This window comes from Melospiza melodia, chromosome 1 (genome assembly GCF_035770615.1).
Source record: "Melospiza melodia melodia isolate bMelMel2 chromosome 1, bMelMel2.pri, whole genome shotgun sequence".
NCBI lineage: Eukaryota > Metazoa > Chordata > Aves > Passeriformes > Passerellidae > Melospiza > Melospiza melodia.
In genome coordinates, this window is record NC_086194.1 from 108,056,111 (window position 1) to 108,077,794 (window position 21,684).

At 39.9% G+C, this 21,684-nt stretch overlaps 1 protein-coding gene across 3 annotated transcripts in view; it reads right to left on the bottom strand.

The window, feature by feature from the left end:
- The window catches only part of TMEM245 (transmembrane protein 245), a 75,880-nt gene extending 62,444 nt beyond the window's left edge, over window positions 1-13,436 (bottom strand). Inside the window, exons 1-4 of one of the 3 annotated variants that reach the window (XM_063163710.1) lie at window positions 12,801-13,436; window positions 2,920-3,037; window positions 1,664-1,765; window positions 653-760 (exon numbers count right to left, since the gene is read on the bottom strand). In XM_063163710.1, the coding sequence (XP_063019780.1) occupies window positions 653-760; window positions 1,664-1,765; window positions 2,920-3,037; window positions 12,801-13,436 (964 nt within the window). The remainder of the gene's footprint in view (window positions 1-652; window positions 761-1,663; window positions 1,766-2,919; window positions 3,038-12,800) is intronic. The other 2 variants (XM_063163721.1, XM_063163732.1) reach the window with 2 other exon arrangements.
- Between the last annotated feature and the right edge of the window lie 8,248 nt (window positions 13,437-21,684).

Here is a 21,684-nt window from a genome sequence, read left to right on the forward strand (position 1 = left end):
TGGATGAAACTTTTCAATTTCCAGAGACCTCAGTAATAGCTTAATTTTCTAGTATCACATTTCATCAAAGACTTACCCAAAAAAAGATGGTAAAGTTCAAAATCATTGATGGATATCTAAACACCTTGTCTGAACTCTTTTAAGCCTATTGCCTTACACAAAGTGAAAGTATCATGTGACTCAAGCTACAATGTCAAGTAAGCTCACTACATTTGAGCATGCCATATTTAAAGTAGCGGGTTTTTTTCCTCACTGCAATGTACGCAAAAATTCCTCCAGTCTGTCTGTACTTGGTCCAGAAATCCAGCTATGCAAGATGTAACTGCCAACAAATCAAAGGCTAGAAAAATTAAAAGAATTAACTGAAGAACAGGAAAAAAAGTCACACCTTCAGTCTAAAAAACCTCACAAAACAGTAATAAATCCTTCTAGTCAGGGTCTTTAACAGCCACATAAACTATCCTTTGCTAGACAGCTTTTATACTAGCATCTTCTTGACATTTTTTAAAAACAGATAAACCTGATTCACAATTTGGACACTATTTTGGACAGAATGAAGAGGTTATGGACTATTTTGAAATTTTATCTCAATTCCATCCATTTTCATGCCTTTAGAGCAAATTCAAATGTTTCTTACAGAGTATTCAGTCACCTGAGGGTTGGGAGGAATGTTCATTATTGGACTCATCTTCTGTCATTGAAATTGCCATGGCAATTGTTGAAGCAGCAATGGATATCATCTGACCAGGAAGCTCAGCCCCTGTAAAATACATACATGCATGTGAGTAACAAAAAGCTTAAGCCTTAAAATGCTTTATTTGGTGTTAGATATCCACTGGAGCTGTCAGGCAGCAGAAATTACACGCACAAATGCTGTGAGTGTTTAGTATGTATTGTAAGTAGTCAATATGATCAAACAGACATGAGTGCTATTAATTTTTGTATTACAATACACCTGCAGCCAGAACTCAAAACCAGTTATTTGCTTAGTGCTTTTCTTGATAATGAATTGCTACCACCCAAGACATTCACAGTTGCTGACAGTCTGATTATTAAAAAAAATTTTATACCAGTTAATCATCTTTACTAACCAACTAAAACAGCCAGACAGGAAAAAGGTTTCCTCCATCAGGAATTTACGATGCCTTTGCATTTTTCAAAACTGACTTGCAACAGGAAAATAACTATTCTTCTCAAAATCTAAACACAAAACATATTTTTAAAAAACTTATTTAAAAACAAATGACTGGATATTGGAAACTTGCTGTATAGAGTTGTCTTGGTTTCTCTCATAGGCAGCATAATAGGAGTTACTAAACCCATATTGCTCATTTCTTTCAAAATTAGCCTCTGATTTCAAACATCCTGGGCTACCTTCAAGCCTGAAATTACATACTGAAATCCATACTCAAGGAATTTGGCTCAATAATGAGTCGCTACTTTACCATTGAAACAAAACACCAGTCCATGGCAATCACTTTCTGTAAAGAATCCAAGATTCACTTCAGCATGAGTAAACCACTTTGAAACACAATAAACATCCTACAGCAAACTCTTGCAATCCATATGCTATTGAATTTATGGACATACAGTCCAGATTATTTCATGTGACTTAAGTGAATTTTTGCCTCCAACAGTAAAAGAAACAATGACTTTTCCTTACCAGAAGATTCCTTTCCATTCTGCTGTTCATGCAACATGCCTACTGTCATCAGAACAACTATAACCAGAAATACAGGAATTCTCCAGGAACCTGCCACAGAAGCTGAAAGATACAGTGTTGGGATTTTTTTTTAACAAGAAAAATTACACCATTAATAAAAACTACATTTAGCAAAACCAACAAAGGCAGCACATCAACCAGAAAACAAAGAAGTCATAAAACAAAAGGCTTTCTGCATTAAAGAAAAGGAAGAACAGAAAACAAACATGAACAAGTTTCTCAATGAACAAATCAAGTTGTTGCTGTTCCTAACTTCAGTGACATTATGCTGATAGAGAACAAATTTTGAAAACAATATTCAAAATCACATGAAAATACACACAGAATTAAAAGATTTTTGGTAACAGAGAAAAGTCATGTCCCCCCAAAAATGTGTATTTGTGTATTTATGTTAGATCTCCACAGAATGGGATTTTTCTTGGATTTCGCCTATTCAGCCTGTACTACCAGTAAATACAAGATTGTCAAAATTTAGGCAAATGCAAAGTCACTACATATAGCTTAAACCTCAGGGAGGCATACCCACGTGGTCAGAACAACCCTTGAAACCTGCTGCTAAAGTAAAGTACATGATGAGGTACACTGTGAAACCTTCTTTCATGGTATTCTTCTATTAACTGCATGATTCTTCCACCATAAACTCTGATATGAGAACATCTATTATATTAAATGTGTAACATAAGTCTAAAAGATTACTATAATCTTATAGCTGTATTAACAGATTATAGAGATTACTAGCAAATGTATTTTATACTGCTGATATCATCCTGATATGCTTGTTGACTACTGATAGAATTTTTTTTTTTTGCTTCTGTTACTACTACTAAACACATTTTGCAGCTTCAGCCTTGGTTAATGGCAGGCTTTCAAAAAATAGCACAAATGAATGTCTAAAGCCAGCCTCATGTGACCCCAGCCTTTCCTCACTGTCAAGAAGTTCACATTGTCTGTGAACCAAATAAGGGGAAATCATGGGAAGTACAAAGGCTTGAGAAGTGGAAGACAGCTCAGCATCTTGGTGCCTTCCCATTCCCTACTCTAATGCTCCCTTCTGGACACATGCAGCTGGAATCACTGAGCAGACAAAACAGTTTGCATTTCAGCTAAGACTATTTCACAGATTTAGCAGAAGAGCAAGTGAGGAGCTTTGTTTACAGAACCCTCAGTTATCAGAATAATAACTTCTTGTTACTCACCTAAGTGAAAGAGCAGCATAATCCAGACAGGAACAGAGACTGCTTTTAAGTAACGCTCAGTGCTTATATTCCACTTGAATGAAACCATCAGCAGGTAACCAACTACCAGTGTCCATATCTTTAAGAAAAAGATACACATAGGTATGTATACATCCATTGAAAGAGAGCTCTACTGCACTCATGTATGTGTGCACACACCCATAACTGTCATAGACAGAGAACTGAAGTCAGCTTTAAGCCTTTAAGAAGCCCACATTTCAATTCATTATTTGAGTTCATCGGCAGCACCTATGTGGCCGCAAGGAGACATGCTGCACTCATTCCAGCATGGAGCAATTTGCCAGCTCCTGTGCTTCAGTCCAAAGAGACAAAAGGGAGCTTAAGCCAAAGAAGCCATTAGGAAGCACAACAAAAACTGCTGCTCCTCAGTGGTGCTGGTACACAAAACAGATGCCTTTATAGGACATGTCATTTTTTTCATTTTTTTAACTAAAAAAACCAAAGACAGGAAGACATCAGTGACAACTTGGGTTTGTGGCTTCTAACTGCTTTCTACTACTCTACTCATCAGATAAAACACAATACAGATTTGGAGTTAAGAATCTTGAGATGATGAATTTGAGCTAAAAAAAAGAAGGAAGCAGGAAGAGGTAACAGAAGATGAAAAGCTGCTACTCAAGAGAGGATGTGAAATAAAAGAAGTACAAATATCTGTAAAAATTAAAACCCAGTGTTTCATTCTTTAACTAAATAACTGAAGACCTTTCTCACTCAAATTCAATGAACATTCCCTATCCATTACAGTTAAGTACATCTTAAAATTTACACTTATAAATCCATAAATTCCATGAAGTTTGAATAGAATTTCTATTAAGAGAATTTACTGAATCAGACATCACTGTAAGAAGGAAGAATGCACAGGCACAGACACAGAACAAGCAATTACGAAGAACACACAGAGGAGTTTTCACCTCTACTCTGCACTATACAACTCATGCTGGAAACACAAGTCTCTGAAAAGCAGGTTTGAGTGGCTACTGCCACATACCTAACTGGTGGAGAGGAAATCTTAGCTGTACTGAATTGAGCAGACAAGCAGTGAGTCATGTCCCGGATAACTTCAGTGGGAATGATTGAATATACAAGATTATTTAAAATCACTTAAGATATGTGAACAAAGGTATACCTGCCCTTTGCACACTAATGCTTCTTATCTAAGCAGATCACTCCAACTTTTCACTTGTTTCTAGTTTTGCATCAACAGAGTTCCATAATGCTTATGGCCAAGTGCAGACTCAAAATAAACGTCTAAAACTAACACAACCCATGGACATCAAGACTAAAGTCACAAACAAACAGAAATTTTTACCAGAAATGCACAGTAGCACTCCTTTAATAGGTTGAAACATAAATTCACTCAAAGGGCACTTCACAGCCCAGCTCTAATTGCAAGAGATAACTCATCACAAAGATACTATCCCACTCCCTAACATCAGCCATACACATCTCTGTATGATGAACGTTCCAGTTCCAAGCAGATTTTCTCATTAGCTTTTAAATTCAATGACAAATTAAATTCATCATTAAATTTAAAAATTTAAATTTTTAAACAGGAGACTCAGTGCGTTCAGTAATTTAAACTTTCTGTTTAAAAACAAGTAGGAGGCTAACAAGGTATAAGCCTATGTTTAACAGCCAACAAAGCAAAACACACCACACTGGTTTTATCCATGCATGTAGCTGAACACTATAGGGCTTAGGTATTTAATAATTTGTGTTTGAAATTAAAAAAATAATCAGTTATCATTTCTAAAAGCTTAGCAAATGATCCAAGTTGAAATCTTTATTTCCACTGAATAGAGAGAAATTGCTTACTTTTAAATAAATCAGTCAACCCTTTTTCAGAGATCAAACAATAACTTTCATGAAGCTCTGTAACAAGAACTGTGTAGTCAACTGACTGGGGCAAGAAGTTTAATGTCAGTGACACCACAGAATAATCAGCTCTTTATTGGTTAATGCTATGGCCAAGCACATCCCTGGACTGCAAGAACCAGTGCACAGGAAATAGGGTAGCTAGCCTACTTCCAACGGTTCATAGCTGAAAGCAACTAAGGCAAATTAACTTAAATTGACATGGACTGGGATTTCATCCCATACTGGCTGGGCAACAGCATACTTTTTTTTTCCTTAACCCTTTAAAAGTGTGTTACATAACCCTTCCCTTTGTTTTTCTGGATGGTCTCCAAAAGTTTTGGCTTGAAAAGCATGGAGAATATTAATAGCCTCTCTCTATTATATGTCATTCTCAAGAACTGACATAATTGAAACAACAAATGAAAGACTGCCTACTTTCACTAAAATTAAGCTACTGCAATTATTGCACTGAAACTGTAATTGATAAGGTTCCATGCTAAGACAAAATGCCTATAAATTTAATTTACAAGGGTGCACAGCTAACCAGGTAACTAATACATACACTTCAGATTTTGCAGAATGTGTCAGCTACCATCAACAATTTATTAAGCTGAAATCAGTTGCAGACCCTAACTTTCACCATGTACTCTGAGATTTTTAAATCACTCCTTAATCACAATTATTATTTACAGGCATGCACAATTTCCATACATTGCAACTTTGGGATAGTTTAATCCTGCAAGCTGCCCTTCTTCCTTCCCTTGCCCATCTTAACAGACAGCCAAGACCTCATTTTTCACATCTCCTTTGCATTTTGTAGCACCTGTCACAAATTGAACTAAGTGTTGCTTTGCCTTTAGACATGTAAAACTGCCCACTTTTCTCAATAAATAGTGCTAACACTGCAGAGTAACTTCTTGGATTTTAGCATCCATTTCTGTGTTAAAGTGGCAAATTTAAGAGGCAGATTTAGAGACATCTAAGGTGACTATGAAGGGCTTTAGTTCTCTTTATTGCCAACTATTGCCAACTAGCGACAAAATGACACCATAGAAAGATGCAACTTTTACATTAAACTCAAGCATCTGCTTCAGTGATTTTTCTTTGAAATTTCAGTGCTGGAAAGTCAAGGATTTATCAGCATGAAGTATGACGAACTTGACTGAAAGTTTGTTTCTCCTTGCTGTTGAAGCAATTGAAGTTGAAGGATTTGAAAATCGGCGACACTCTTTCGGCTTCGATCTCATTTTTCAAGAACAAACTCTAACTACTTAACTTTTGACAACATTTATACTGATTTATGTTGGAGAGTAGAATTTCTTATTTACACAATTCACTCCCCTTTTTCCTATCAACAAGTAAAGTTCTGTGGGGAAGATTTTGCAGACGAGTGCATTCAATAACTCACTGCTACTGGAAGTGGCAACTCATTATCCCCTATTGCCAGCTGGGCAGTCCCACCTCTTCTGCGCAACAGCTCCAACATTCATCCAGCCAGCTCAAGACCCCCCTACAAAACTACCTGTAATTCAGTTATAGCAAAATAAGCTCACAGAAGTATGGCAGGCACTAACAAAATGGGCAACAGAAGCATATGTAGAAGTGGAATAAGCAAGAAGAGCTTCCCACTGCAAAGCTGTTGGAATGATTTAGTCTTCCTTGGAATGCTGCCCCAACACCCCAACACACATCCAGCAGCAAACACATTTCCCACCTGCTTCATGTGCCTTCTCAGGCACATGTGGTTGGGACAGCCTGGTCAGAGAGAGAAAGCCAGATAAACTTTCCCAGGAATTGTTCTGGGAAAAGCTGTGAGAAGCTCAGAGAAAAGAATTCAAACAATTCTTATCTTAAGGCTCTGCAGCTGGTCTTTTGAACAGTTGTTTCTCATTAGATGTTTACCAAAGGGTAATTGGCAATGGTTGACAGCGTTTTGATTACAGGACCAATCAGGTTCACCTGCATCAGGACCATGTATAAAAAGAATGGGCTTCCTAATAAAATTATTATTAGCCTTCTGGAGACCTAGAGTCTATGTGCCACTCACTCACCCATTCCTGACCCAACAGTGACAGGCACACGGTATGATTCTTGGGGTGGTCCTGTGCAGGGCCAGGAGTGGGACTTCAGTGATCCATCCGGGTCCCTTCCAACTCAGGATATTCCATGATTCTATAAACCACCTCACAAGTAAACACAACAGTGAAGACTGAGAAGATGAACCAATAGTTAATTCTTCTCATACATGCCTGGCCAACCTGCCAAAATTTTTCAGTTTGTAACAATTCAGCACCTAGAAAACAGAATGTGAACTACTTCCTTCTCTTATTGTAGCTCTACTCTCTCCCGTGGCCATTTTGAAATGATGGTTTTTTTCCCTGGCTGCTCTTTCCCACTTGGAAATCATGAAAAGCAAGGTTTTTAAGAGTTTAAGTTTTAGTTTGTTTGGGGGATTTTAACTGAACTTTAAATTTAAAACTGTTTGATGGATCTACAGATCTAATTCAAATTGCTTTCTATTTTTCAGTCTCAGTTTTTTTGCAGGGGGTGGGGAAGAAAAAAAAAAGGCCAAACTATCTCATCAGTTCCCCTTAATATTTTAAAATTTTTCATTTGGAAATAGAGATTTTCATTAGTTTTTCTCAAAATAAAAAATAATTTAAAACATGACCAAGCATTAACACAGCACTTTTGCAAACTTTTAAAACAGCACTGCAGAGTGAAGATAGTTTAAAGAGGTGATCTTATGACACCAGTTCACTATTTCTACATCCTCTTCCTCAGTGCTGATGCAGGCTGACAAAGTAAAATGAACCCACCACAAAAGCTGAACAGAAGAGCGTTGGACTTGAAAAATGAAGCGGCACAAGGCATTAAATGCACTGCTAAAAGCCAAACTGCGTTTGCCGTCAAAAAAAAAAATCAGTGTTTTCTTTACCTGCCTGTTCATTTGAAAATGATTTTCTAAACAACATAAAGGATAATAAGGAGGCAGGTAACAAATTATGAAGATGTAATTTTGACTCCAGTTTCCAGAAGCAAAATTGATTTACTGTAGCTTTAGCACAGTTTCATCAGCACACAAGAGGAAACATCCCACAATGTGCAGAATAAGTGTGTAACTGCCTGTCCTTTAGTAAGGAGACAGCCTTTATCAAACATAAGAAAATACCCAAACTGCAACTAATCACACATGTAAGACTATTTTTCACCTCAGAGCACAGACAAGCACCTCCTCCCTTCACTTAGGAGGCCTTCATTTACCTAGAGCAGGTTCTAAGTGGACACAAGTTATTCCTTGCCCCAAGTCCAAAGGACTAGAACTGTGTGTCCATTCTGTTTCTTCTAGAACCCCCAAACATGACATATATCCATGCTGGTATTTCTGGCATTAAAAAAACACAGACTAGTAAACCACATGAAAAAGAAACATGGTGTTTAGTGAGATCATCCCTCTCTGAAGGCATGAATGTATGAACTTATAACTAGAACCCTGGGGCAGGGGGAAACTGACCACTAAAATAATACTGCCACACATGGGCTGAAATTATTTTCAATGTGTCTTGCAATATTTCCTACACTGAATTTAAGAAGAAAACATAAAACCTAAGATACCCAGAAGACTGAAGCAATGGATGTTGAGAATACTTCTCATTTAGTTCACTCTTCCTGTCTTAATACAAAAGCTACTTATGAGAAACTAGTAATAAAAATGCTATTCAGAAATCAAATGTATTAAGATTCTCTTGCAAAAAGAGGCTTCCCAGAGAACATCAAATTCTTTCCGTGCAGACAGAGCAACACTCCTCTGACATATTTCATGGTAACACTTCTGCAAAAGATGGCTCCTCAACACACACAACTTCTTCACCTTCTTCTTTTATTATATAGAGCACAGTTAAAATTTTGCTGGACAGCTCCATAATGATCATTCCTTTCAGAGATGCTGGAAAAATAAACATCATTGTGTTCAACCATACATATAAATACCAATAAATAGTTAATAGTTAATATTATGTAGCATATATCATTAGGCTTTAGGCTACTGCCAGCTCTGAGGCTGTAGTTGCTGCATGTAAATTGGAACAAGCTCCTTGGCTTCTCCAAGAAAGGTATCTCACTGCAGGCTCTTCCAAAACTGAGGGTGGGTGTGGAAGGCAAAAACAACAGTACAAAACACTACCAACATCCCAGACTTTCCCTGCCTCTCCCCATCTTGTTTTTCAACAGGCCACATATGGTCTCTACACAGTTTATCTCTACCATACAAAGTTGTGAAAACACACCAAAATCTGTGGTTTTGGTAAGATGTGTTTACAGTCAGTACTTGGCTGTATCGTTTATAAGCCAGGATACCATAATACTAAAGGATAATAAACAGCAGAAAGAATACTTAAGAGTTTGTTCAGGCATTTGTTTTGGTTTTGGGTTTTTTTTTTTTAAGGTGGGAAAGTTTTAGAAACCTGCAAGACTGGTCTAAGAAGAAAGGGAAGGAAAAAGAAAGCCCACCGATGCTAAACTCTCAAAGAAATAGAAATTGTACACACATTAAAAATCAGAAGTGTGCTCTTTTCTTTAACAAAAGAGAAATTGCCCCATCAGGTGAACTCAACAAAACACACATGCTTTTTTGCCCCCACAGGTGATATTCAATAGGACTGTAGAAGCCAAACGCCTCAGAGCATGAAGAATGCTTGGAGAATTTCAGTCTGCAAGGGCTGCTTGGGGGTGACATTTAGTGCAACACAAATGGAGGTTTCCCTGTGGATGTCTTGCACAGAACCCCTGATGGGGGGCAGACAGTACACCAGCCGTAAGAGGCAGCATGTACTCTGACAACATTCCACTCCAGCAGTCATGGCAATGGTGGGCAATGGCATTTGCAGATCTGCCCAGCACCCTGGTGAGGATAAGACTGATTAGGTGCTCTAACTGCATGGAAACCCCCAGAACAACACCAGTTGTACCTCATACGGTCAGAGATATAAAAATACACTGACACACACATGTGACTACACAGTTGTGAGCCTGCAACAACCTGTGACAAACCAAGGAAGAAAGACTGGCCAGAGAGAAAGATTTTGACAGCCCATAATCAAGTTCACTACAGAGGATTCTGCTCATTATGATTACATCAAATTTAATTTACGAAGATGAACCTCAGAGCCAACACAGAGCAGCTGTATAATTCCTAACATCTGCTGGGATCTACAAACTATCTGTTTCCCAAATAAATATGAGCATGTAAATTCTTCTTCAAAAAAAAAGAAGAAAATATAATGAATAGCTGGAATTGGATATATATTAACGTAAGTGTAAAACATCAGCCTGAAGTAGTTTGAACTCTTGCCACAAAGCAAAAGAATTTGGTTTTTAGATACAGTGCTGGACATAGGCATAGCTCCTGCAAAACTAATGAAATTGCTGCAGCCCAAAAGAGTGTAGGACTATATTCAGTCCACTACAGGACAAACTCACATTCTTCCCAAGAAAAAAACTATAGAAAAAAACATTCCCCTTCCCTATTATATGAAACTGCTGTTTGTGCAGGGCCCTCTGCATAAGAATTCTGCTAATAACCAAAAGAAGGCTGGAGTCAGAACAAGGAACTCATCTGGAATTTTTAATCAGCCTCTAATTTAAGGCCCAGCAGCCAACTACATTTTTTGAGCAAGCTTCTTCAAAGATCATAAAGCCTAAAGGGAAAGAAAAGGAGACCGTGGGAGCATGATGCTTGTAGACTAGCCTAAGATCTTGAACTTGCTCTCCAAATGCAGTGTTTTCCAATCAGCTGTCAAACAATCCAGTCATGGAGGTACCCAAATTCCTGAACTGCAGGTGTGACTTAAGAGCCACGGATGGGAACACAGGCACTTCTGAATCTTGGCTCATTAATGCCATCAATGGCTTTGCCAGATGTGAGGACAGCAGGACAGGAAAGCTCTTCAACATACTGGTGCCAAAATACACCTTACCAGGTCATTGTCATTTAAAGAACTTTTTTGTTTTCTAGAACTTAAGAGGAGAGTTTCTGTCTCAGTATCATGGCCTAGTAGATACCATAAAAATACCTTTATTTAGAGAATAACAAGTCAGTATTCCAAATGCCCATAATTCTAATGATAGGCAGCCACTCATTTCTCTAGCACAGGAGAGAGAATCAGAAAGAGAGAAGACAATCATGCATACAGAAAGAACCATGAAGGATTCAGAGCCCAGAGAATAACAGTACAATGGAGAAACCAACTTGTAATATCCCAAATTCCTGTGCAGCTAACAAGCAGAACATATGCATGCAAATGGAGCCCTGCAATATAACACAGCAATTAAATGGCTTTTAAAGTGCTTAACTGAAGTTAAAACTGGTACTATTAACTGATCCAGCTCAGGGCTCCTCAGCAGCATGGATAAAATTAAATTACCCTGCTACAGCTCTGAGATAATATACATCAAGCACTGCTAAATTAAAAAAACTGGACTAAGGAAACACTGCAAAGTGTAGAGATGATGCCAGACCGACAGGCAGCTATTTACAAAGGAAAGCCCACAATTTTTTTCTCCTATAAGGCCCAGAAAGAGACACAGCTTGCCTAGAAAGCAACTGGTTTGCTTAAGGAACTCTGTGATCAGTTACCTTGACACAAAAATCTTCCCAAGTAACTCAGGTCTGAAGAGTTCTGGGAGCTTACTATGCTTTGTGCAGTTAATTTTGTACTACAGTTCAATGAACACAAGTGTTAAATCAGAAACACCAGAAGGATCAGAGACTGCTAAACAAGGTTTCACCGAGCAGGCAGAGACATCCAGCAGTGCATTACAGCCACAGTTACCAGCCTCAATAAGTGCAGCTTCCTTTAGTACCCTTATATTTACACAGCATAAAGTATGGCTTAATTAAGAAACTTTTAATAAAAGCCTGGACTTAGCCACATCAGTTAGTGCAGCAATATTATAGATTTGTCAAAAATAAAACAAAGAGGTCAGTGCAAAAAAAAAATCTTAAAAAAAATTTAAGCTTACCAAGCAAATTGTGTGGCAACAAGTCAAAGCTTCCCACTAGTATCAGGCCATGCTTTAGCTCTGTTACTACTCAGCTGAAAGTAAACATGGTAGTATCTTGCCTCTTTATAAAGAGAGAATGTATCTCTGTCTACTCAGTCCTAATTGTACTTCTGAGGACGAAACAGACCAGAAACACAAGTCCTCCGACATCTTCCAGCACCAAATAAAGTCAAGAAAATCTTTTCTTCCAGTGTTTACTTTCAAGAGACTAAACACATTCTCCTGTCCATTCTATTCACACTAGAGGCAGTCTGTCAAAATACTCTGTCAGTCCATTCAGCAGCACTGTCACCTAGGGAAAGGGCACACTATTTTTGTTTAAAAGACAGAGCCACTTTTGAAAAGTCTTTGACACTTAAGAAATCTGAGCATGCCAGCTGCACATCAGTATTTAACAAAAGTACAACTTACTGATCTGATCTTTCACATATCCATTTGCTTCTGATATGTAGCACTTTTTGTATTTTCAATTATAAGTAACAAAGGGTAAAAGAGTTCTGCCAGAAGCTCTAAGGTAGCTCTATGCTAGCTCATAGGTAGCTCTATGCTACCTACTGAACAGAACACAGGGAAAAGTAGTCTCCCAGGATTTGTTAGCATCAGTAACATTTCTAAGTTAAACAGCTTTACTTTTTAAAGCTCAAATTGCCTTTGCACTGTTTCATACGCTAAGAAAAAGGAAACCCTACACAGCGGACAGAGAAATAAGCCTTAAGGCGCCTTCCCCCATCCCGGGTCACTTGTGGAGCTGCGCTGCTATTTCGCAACACTTTAACACACACCTCAGAACTCAACAAGCCTGGATGTTTACCCAAGAGCTCGCCTGAATCACCTCTGCCTAAACAGCATCTCCAGAAGCGGGGCATGCCTGAAGCGCGGCACACCGGCGCTCCCTCACTCACCCACTGGCTGCTGAAGTAGTCGAGCCCCTGGCAGATGATGCGGGCGGCCTGTGCCAGCAGCACCTGCACGCCCAGCGAGCTGCCCAGGCAGTAGAGCCCGTAGAGCAGCGGGCCCCCGGCGCCCAGCAGCAGCAGGAGCCGCCGCCGCCGCAGCACCTGCTCGCCCAGCGCCTCCACGCCGTAGTTGGCGAAGCAGATGGGCAGCAGGAGGGCGGCCAGCAGCACCGGCGTGCGGGAGCGGTGCAGGCGGCCCAGCCAGCGCCGCCCCAGCGCCGTCAGCGAGGTCTTGAAGGGGTGCAGGAAGGTTCCGCAGAGCACGGCCCAGAGCAGCGGCCGCAGGAACGCCTCCAGGATGAAGTACACGAGGACGGCGGCGCCGCAACACAGCCCCGCGAACAGCAGCGCCCCGGTGTTGTAGAAGGCCTGCTTGATCGGCTTCTCCAGCCGCGGCAGCGACATTCCCGCCGCCCCGCCCTGGCCGCCCAGCGGCAGCCGCGGCATAGCCGCGCCCGCTCCGGTGGAGCCGCCCGCCCGCCGCTCCGGCACCGGCGAGCCCGCAGGGGCCGCGGCGGGACCCGCGTCCGGAGCCGCGGCGGGAGCGGCGTCGGGAGCCGCGGGCTCTGCGCTGTCAGCCATGGCGGGCACGGGCACGGCCGCCGCGGGCGGGCGCGGAGCGGGGCCGGGAGTGCCCGGGCGGTCGTGCCCGAGGGCGCGCAGGGGCCCTGGGCTGGAGTGCCGCCGCCGCGCGGCTCCGGGCGTGCGCCCAGCCCGGCGGGAAAGGGGCGGCGCCGGCCGGGAAGCGAGCTGGGAAATGTAGTTCTGCTCCGGGAGAGCGGCAGCCGCGCTCCCTGCGCCCGGCCGGAGCTGCGGGGCTGTGCCCGGGCCCTGAGCCTGCCCCGTCCCCGCCGAGCGCGGGCCCAGCGCCTTCGTGGCGTCCGCTGAGGAAGGCGGCCAAAGGCTGGAGCACGGAAGAGCCCCGCAGCTCCCCATCCCAAAGTGCAGCCCTGTCCTGCTTCGCTGAACGCTCTGCTCTCCCTACTGCTGCTGCAGTCTCGGGGAGCGGAACAACTTCGGAGATCTAGAGTGTCATTGCATGCTGGAGAGCAAGACTGGTTGGACCAGCTGGAGCATTTTGTCTCGTCTGAGCATGTTCTGGCAACAAATCGTTCAACAAGGAAGCGTCTGCTCTTTTACTGGCAGTCAGGCCCACTGAAGAAGTAGTTGTGCTTAGCATGGTTTTTTAGACCTGACATTTATGGCACTGGTTTTTTAGACCTGACATTTATGACACTGTACCATCACATGCTATTTGCAAATAATCTAGAGAGGAGCTAACTTCCTGCAGCTGGCATACACCAAACACCTGAGTGCGGGCATGAAGGCAACTGCTAACATTCTGCAAATGGTCTAAATGCATCTGTAATAAATATACATGGTCTGGGCAACTCTTGCAGGGGCCAAAATTCATGACATTTGAACTAGCTCAGTGCTGGCACTGTGCTACTCAGTTTTCCTTCCATGGCTTAAGACAGCCCTTCAGAAGGTACTAAAGCTATTGGTAATGCTGCCATAAAACCCTCAGAGGGATCTTCCCCTTTTTTTTCAAGCTTATCCTCTAAATCATAATAAAGTGATCACATGCCACTGAACATATAAAAAGTACACAGATATTAAAAAAAACCAAGGAAAATAATAAAATTTCTGCATTTTTAGAATTTTACATGCAAGTTTAACCTTACATAACTTCATATTAGATTGGAGTGCGCGAGGACTTTAGTGGAGCATTTCTTGCATGATGGAGATGTTAAAAAGCTGAAATTATCCTGAGCACAATTGTCTTTAACTTGTAAAGTGGGAATTCTACACCAATTCATATCTAGCTTTTAAATGCAGAGCAGTACCAAGACAATGGCTAGGTGTGACCTATCCCTATCATAATACCAAGGGTGAAAGGGAGAGGTTTTTCCACACCCTTCCTGTGACTATGTTGCATCCTGAAGCTGTAGGTGAGGCTGGGCCCCAGCCAGTTTTTGACGTTCGGCGCTGCAGTCCTGACTTGTCCCTGCAAAGCCTTTCCTGCCAGTTATGCAGAAGTTTACACTTGCAAAGGTTCCTCTAAGCTCCTGCAGCTCCTTGTTTTCCCTCTGCTGAATAGATCACGTGTAGGTTCAACAAAGTATTTTAATTTTATGCCATGAAAGCACTTACAAACCTACAGGCACTTTGTTTGATCCTGATGAGGCATTACAAGCAGTTGTCCATACAAGAAGCTTTCATTGAACCTTAAACTGATACTGTCACTCACAGCTCTTTGATCAGATAGATCTGCCTCCTGGCAGGGTGCTGAAGGAGGTAACATGAATGCATCATTACCTGAACTTTTCTCCTTAGTTCAGAAGCCAAACTCTAATTGCTCATTACAATACCTTTATTGCATCAAAGTTCAATTAGCAAGTGTCAATTAAGATTTACACAGGGGAGAGCGGAGAATTCTAATCCTTCTGTTAGCCAGAGATGCCAGGAAATCAAATCTTCATTGGCACATCTTTATTCCTTTGATTTTTCTTAACAGACTCAGTCAGCCATGTTCTGCAGGAACAGAAATTAATGCCACCTCCTTGACTTGACTGAAGCTATAAATATTGTTTTACATAAGCCAAGGATCTGGTCCCTACTGTTTAAGACCTTTCCTTTCCAATTATGCTTTCCACTCTCCATTTTAAACTAAAAATATTAGAAAGGGGAAAAAACCCAACAATGCAATAAAATAAAGATTTCTAATTAATGTATCACCACAACAGGATTACTTAAGAACAGGGACATGACCCACAAGCGTAACAGAAAACAATCTCTAAATCTTTGCCAGCTGAGGGGAGGATGTGTGATTTTCACAAGACACACCCCAGCATCTAAAGCTTAACTCCACAACAGATTTCAAATAGCAACTTCACAGCTGGTTTTGCCTAAGATTTAAAATGCTAAGAGATTTTAGATTAGATGTCCATAACTTGCTCAGATACATTTGATTTAGTCATTTTTATGGTCAAAGATAAATAGCACACCTCGGGCTCCTACACTGCCAGAAATTCTACAACAATCTCTTTGATTGTATTTTTCCAATTAGGAAATCTTCAAGGGAAAAGAGGGCAGCAAAAGAATGCTTTCACATCTGTGGAGAAAATACATATGCACCTGAAAGTACATGTGATAAGTATTGATAGTGTTTGGTGCTCTCCTAATACCTCCTACCTAAAATCAGGTATTAATTAGTAAAAGAGAAACTTGTAACTTCTGTCTGCTTCCATACTAGCACCCACGATTTTGTGCTCTGAACTGACACCTTTTGAGTCTTGTTCAAGAGGTCAGAGACATCCCTATCTCTTTATTCACTCGATGTGCAGTCAACACAGACCAAAGTTCCAAGCTGTTTTACACATGATACCAAAATACTGGGTGCTGAGGCGGCCACAAAGCAGAGGAGATAGACAATGCCAGCAGCTGCAAGTTAATCATTATTTACAACCAAAATAACTACACGGAGCTATGAAATAAGTCAGGAACAAAGCCACAAGGTGTCAGCACTGGCCTGTGTATTTAGAAAATAACTATCCCTGCATGAGACACTATTTGTTTTAATCTGTGTTACTGAGCATTTGCAAACATTCAGTTGTGGCTAATCTCACTTCATAAATTCTCCTCAATTTAATGATAAAGTAATACCATCTTCAGATCAAGGAAAAATACTTAATGTAAACTATTATAGTTTTGCTAGTACCAGAAGCAAAGAAAAAAAAGAAAGTTAAAGTCAATGATTTAAAATACAACATTTGCATCTTCAGGTCATCTGCATATATCTTTGCATTTTGGGCTAATGAAAAAATTATTATTTTATGCAGCTCAACTGCTAAGATGAGAAGGCTCCAAATTAAATGTCATTTACAAAATATTGGTGAAAATGAAAACAAATCCTTGGGAACACCATGTCTGATTGCACCCAGTGATTATAGCCTGACTTTATTGCAGAAACAACTTTGTTCAAACTTTGTTCAACATCTCAGTTAAAGTGTACAAAATTATCAGCAGAGCGACTCTTGAATGATTCACACAGAAGACTGAATCTTGTTCCGTTAACAACGGGAACGAAATGCATGGTTGTAAGGCAGAGTGGTCAATAGCACCGACACAAAAGTGTTCAATCACTGGAAAAAGCATGCAAAACAGCAGCAGTAGGACTGTGGATGGACAAAATCCAGAGCACTATCTTTCATGGTTATCCCACATGATAACTGTGTGCACAGAACATGAGCTGGATATACAGAGATTTGAGTAACAGAGGAATGTTTGGGATCCATCAGGTTTTGTGACAAATTCCTCACCAGTCAATCAGCTGTCACATAATGCAAGACAAACAGAATATAATTTAAATAGATTTAGTACGTGTAATGCCTCTACTGATCATCATGCCTTGGACAGTGCACAAGTAGCTGACACACACAAGATCCATCCTTTCTTGCAGCCTGCAGCTACAGGCTTGCAATACTACTACAAACACATCAAACAGACCACACAGTGTAAAAGCAATACATTTCTTGTTGCTCTGAAGCCAACTTTTCTTCCCAGTCCAACAGTAAGGAGGAGTAAGGAGCTGAAATACCTGCTGAAACCTTAACGATCTCAGAAATTGAAGCATCCCTGTTTGAGAGACTAATACAGCTACTTTTGCTGGCTAAGTATCATGGCACTTCCTCCTCTTTGTTATCAGTTCCTAATATACTTTCATTTACTTTTCTGCAAAAGCCTGTTCTGGCTGCTTCAGAAGCCATTCTGGCCGAGGAACAGGGCAGTGATGACAGTAGATAAAGAATATCCAATTTGTAATATTGCAACTTGATCATATTTGTATCAAATAGTTACAAAAACACAGCACAGAGGTCAGCACAGGAACCTCTAAATTCTACATACTTATAGCAATTGACAATGTGGTTAATACTTTGTTGAAATAGAAATGATCACATTCATTTACAGTTTCATTGTGATTCACATAGTGGAAAAAAAAAAGGCAGTCTTCTCACATCTGTTAATTTGCTAATGACCAGTCTCACTGACTTAAATGGAATTAGGCTAACAAATTCAAGACCATGGCATGGGAAGGAATTATTAACATAGGCAGTGCAGAGGGTTCTTTAACCTCGTGGAGACTTTTTTCCCCTTTATAAATGCCATACACACATTTTCTTAGACTAAAAAGGCATTTATTGCAACAGTTTTATAAATATCATTGTCTGTCACTGTCAAATAGCTAACAAGGCTCACTTGAACACCAACATTTAGTATAAAACAGATGTTACAAAGCAATACTTTAGGGCATGCACGGATTGTAAAGTAGTCCCATAGGTTACTGTAATTTCATTATCTATTCACTCAGTGTTATTTTTGCTGAAAAGACTAGAGCACAAAGAAGTTTGGCAAATTCTTCTGGATGTCAAAACCTCCATTTTGCACTCCTATCCAACCAAATGCTCATTGACTTCACATAGCTGCTGGGTGTTGGCATGGAGAATGAAGCCTGGCATACAGAATGCAGAACACCACTTAACACTATAGTTACAAGTTTCTTATTTGTATGTTTTATCTGTATATTAGTCTTGACAAAGAACTGAATAAATTCAAAAGGTAGAGATGGCATTTCAGGTTCAACCATTACACTTCATGTAATAAGAAACAAGTGGCAAGAGTTAACACAGTTATGACAGCCAGCTTATTTGCAAAGAGGTTAAAGCAAACCAGACTTCAGGATGTATAAGTCAGAAATACCAAGATATATCAGGCATCAGTTACAACCTAAACAAAACTCAACATGCTAATAAAATATATCTGCCTAAATAAAGGCTGGGAACATCACACACAAAAGTCAGGGTCCCACTATTTCATTTTTCTAATGAGTTAGTAGGTCTGAAATTTAATCTTTGAATCTCTTTGTCAAGACTTGGATGATAATTCTAGCTTTAGAAGTTCTATTGTGGTAGTTTTTTTATATTTCAATATTTATAATTTGTTTCATATCACCAAAGGTAAAAAACTGAAAAAGAACCCATTGCTTTCTATGTGAGAAGTATTTCAGAAGCAGACACCATATTCTGGAGTTAAATACCAAGATTTTTTTCCTCCTAGGTTTAACTGTGGCATCTGTGCTTCCTTTCTTATTACCCTAATACTCTATATGGCAACATTCTTTTGACTTATTGAACTTATTCTTGTTTCAGGTTGTATGCAAAAAAAGTGAAAATAACACTGTAATACGTCTGAAGCTAATTTTTGTATTGAAGAAAGAAGGTGTGTGTATAAGAACTGCAAACAAACACCACACACATAATATCTCAGGTTATATATTTTCTTCCTCTATCATTCTGTCTCCCCAAAATCACCTAGGAGTCAGGGAACACATAAGGTTCTGTGTTTTCTCTCATCTCCAGAGGAAAATTTAGCCTCTTTTTTTAGCTTATCTTGTATAATCTTGTATAATTCTCAGACTTTACATGCACACACAAATACCTTCAGCTAAATCACACTGCCTAAATATTAATTACACAAAGAATATTTTCCATTATCTAAATCTTACAGATCACTGTTGTGAAAAATCAGCAGGAATATTTTTATTCCTTGGCACAAAGTCCAATGATTTTTTCATTTATTTAGTCTTCTACCAATACCACCATAGGAAATTAAACTGAATGACGTCAAAACTAGGAGAGAGATATGAAGCTAAATCACGAGTTACCATAAAATGTTCACTTCCCTGAGTAAGCATTGGAGCCATAACAGATTTGCAGCTACTCAGCACTTCTGAAAAATCCAATTACTTCTTCAAAAATGCAAATATGAATTTAAGAATCATTTAGAAACAGCTAAGAAAAGTACTGGTAATTTTGTAATGCTCTAAAGAGTAAAACACCTTTACAGAAAATGTCTTAAGAATGCCACATGAAAGTTCATCTTGTAAGGACATTCCTAATTAGCCTTTAATGGCAGATCAGATCGAGCCTCTGTGGAGCAGCAGCTGTTCTAAGGTAGAGGATGTGAAGTCCTGCACTTATTCCAACCCCACACTGGTTTGGAAGAACATTCCTACTTAGCTAAGAAACACAGAAAGAGGGCAAAAGCAACAGTTGTGAATGGCTATGGAACCCTGTCAGGGGGAAGTTCAGATGGGACCTTAGGAAAAGATTCCTGTCTAAGAGGGTGCCCAGTCACTGCAACAGGCTCTACAGGGAGCATCTGGATGATGCTCTGAGTCATATGGGTTAGTTTTAGGCAGTCCTGTGAGGAGTACAGTGTTTGTTGGGCTCTAAGATCCATATGGATTGCTGCCAACCTGAGATAGTCTATGAGTTCTAATCAAAATACTCAGTAATCCAAGGGAAAAAAATCTGTCCCCTTCTTTACAGCAGATTCATTGCTATTGCCAAGTTGTAACACAGATTTTCAAAGCAAGTAATGTCTTTTAAGCCTGCATTTTCACACCTATCAACTCCATAAGCTGCACACATCCTCTCTGACATTTCAAAATTGCACTGCTTTTGCCTCACTATCTAAGCCCAAATTAGGTAAGTTAAGTAACCATGCTGAAGCATATATAACTCTATCAAGCCTACTGTGAAAGTAGAAAAAAAAGTTACTGAAGGGATTACTTCATATTTATAAAAAATGTTTAGAAAAGGAAGGCTTACCTAGGTCTTACTATGTATTTGCAAAAATCAGATACCTGGACATATAAACTGCGTATAAATAACTAGATAAGAAAAAAAAAAGTAAAAAGTTGGAATATGCTTTAAAAATTATTTTCTTTTTTTATTAATTTTTGTACACAAGGACTTGACATTTTCTTTAAAATCTTCCTGTTAGATCCATCTCTATCCTGGGCAGGTTGAGGGAGAGCTGCCCAAAGAGACTGCTACAGAAATACGAATAATAAAATTTTAATTAGAGGAGCTAATGTACAAAGCTGTTAAGATTTAGAGCCCACATCTTTTGATACTCCGACTGCAGCCATCAGGGAGTACCTGCTCACTGGCCATTCTACAAACTGAGCAGGTATTCACTCCCTGCTGCTGCTGCTGCCTCTGGGGTCTTGTTGGGTTTTTGTACCTCTGAAGGCCAGATCAAGCCTCCAGCTCTTAACTTGGAGCTTGACAGCAGAGGACATCTTATGGCATGGTCTTACCTGATCAGCCCTTAAACAGCTGGGACCTGTCTGACAGCCAAAATCTCTTTCAAGTCAGTCTCTATTCTTTCCTAACCCTACATCAAATAATTCTTGGATAAAGACTGCCAGACAGGCACTGCCACACGTAAATTTATACAAAAACAGAAAGTATGGCAAAACCATTCAATTCCCTTCCTTGTTATTTGTCCTTACTACCAGTCTCTCCATTGTTCTGTTCCAAACTGTCTGGAGTCACCAATGCCTCAGTGTGCAGCATTCAAGCAAACTGCTTTACCAGTTTCATTACATGGGGTTGAAAAGGATCATATCAATTCTTGTAAGCCACGCACATCCACAGCTCCATGAAGCACTGAAACACTGTAATATTTAAAAGTATTTCTGATTCTGTTATAAATCTAAGGCTCTATGCAAAGTCATCTTTTGTATAAAACACTAACATAATAGCTACTTCTGAAAATAACTGGTATTACACGTTATGTAATCCTCTGAAATACATATTTTGTTCTTGCTATGCCTATTACCAAATACTTTACTTTGGGGAAATTATTTGGAGATGTTAAAACAAGAAGAGGGTGAGGGGAAGTACACCTGCTACACAACAGTGTGCTGAACTAATGAAACCATGGAGTAACAAAATGCCATTTAAATTCTATTAAAGTT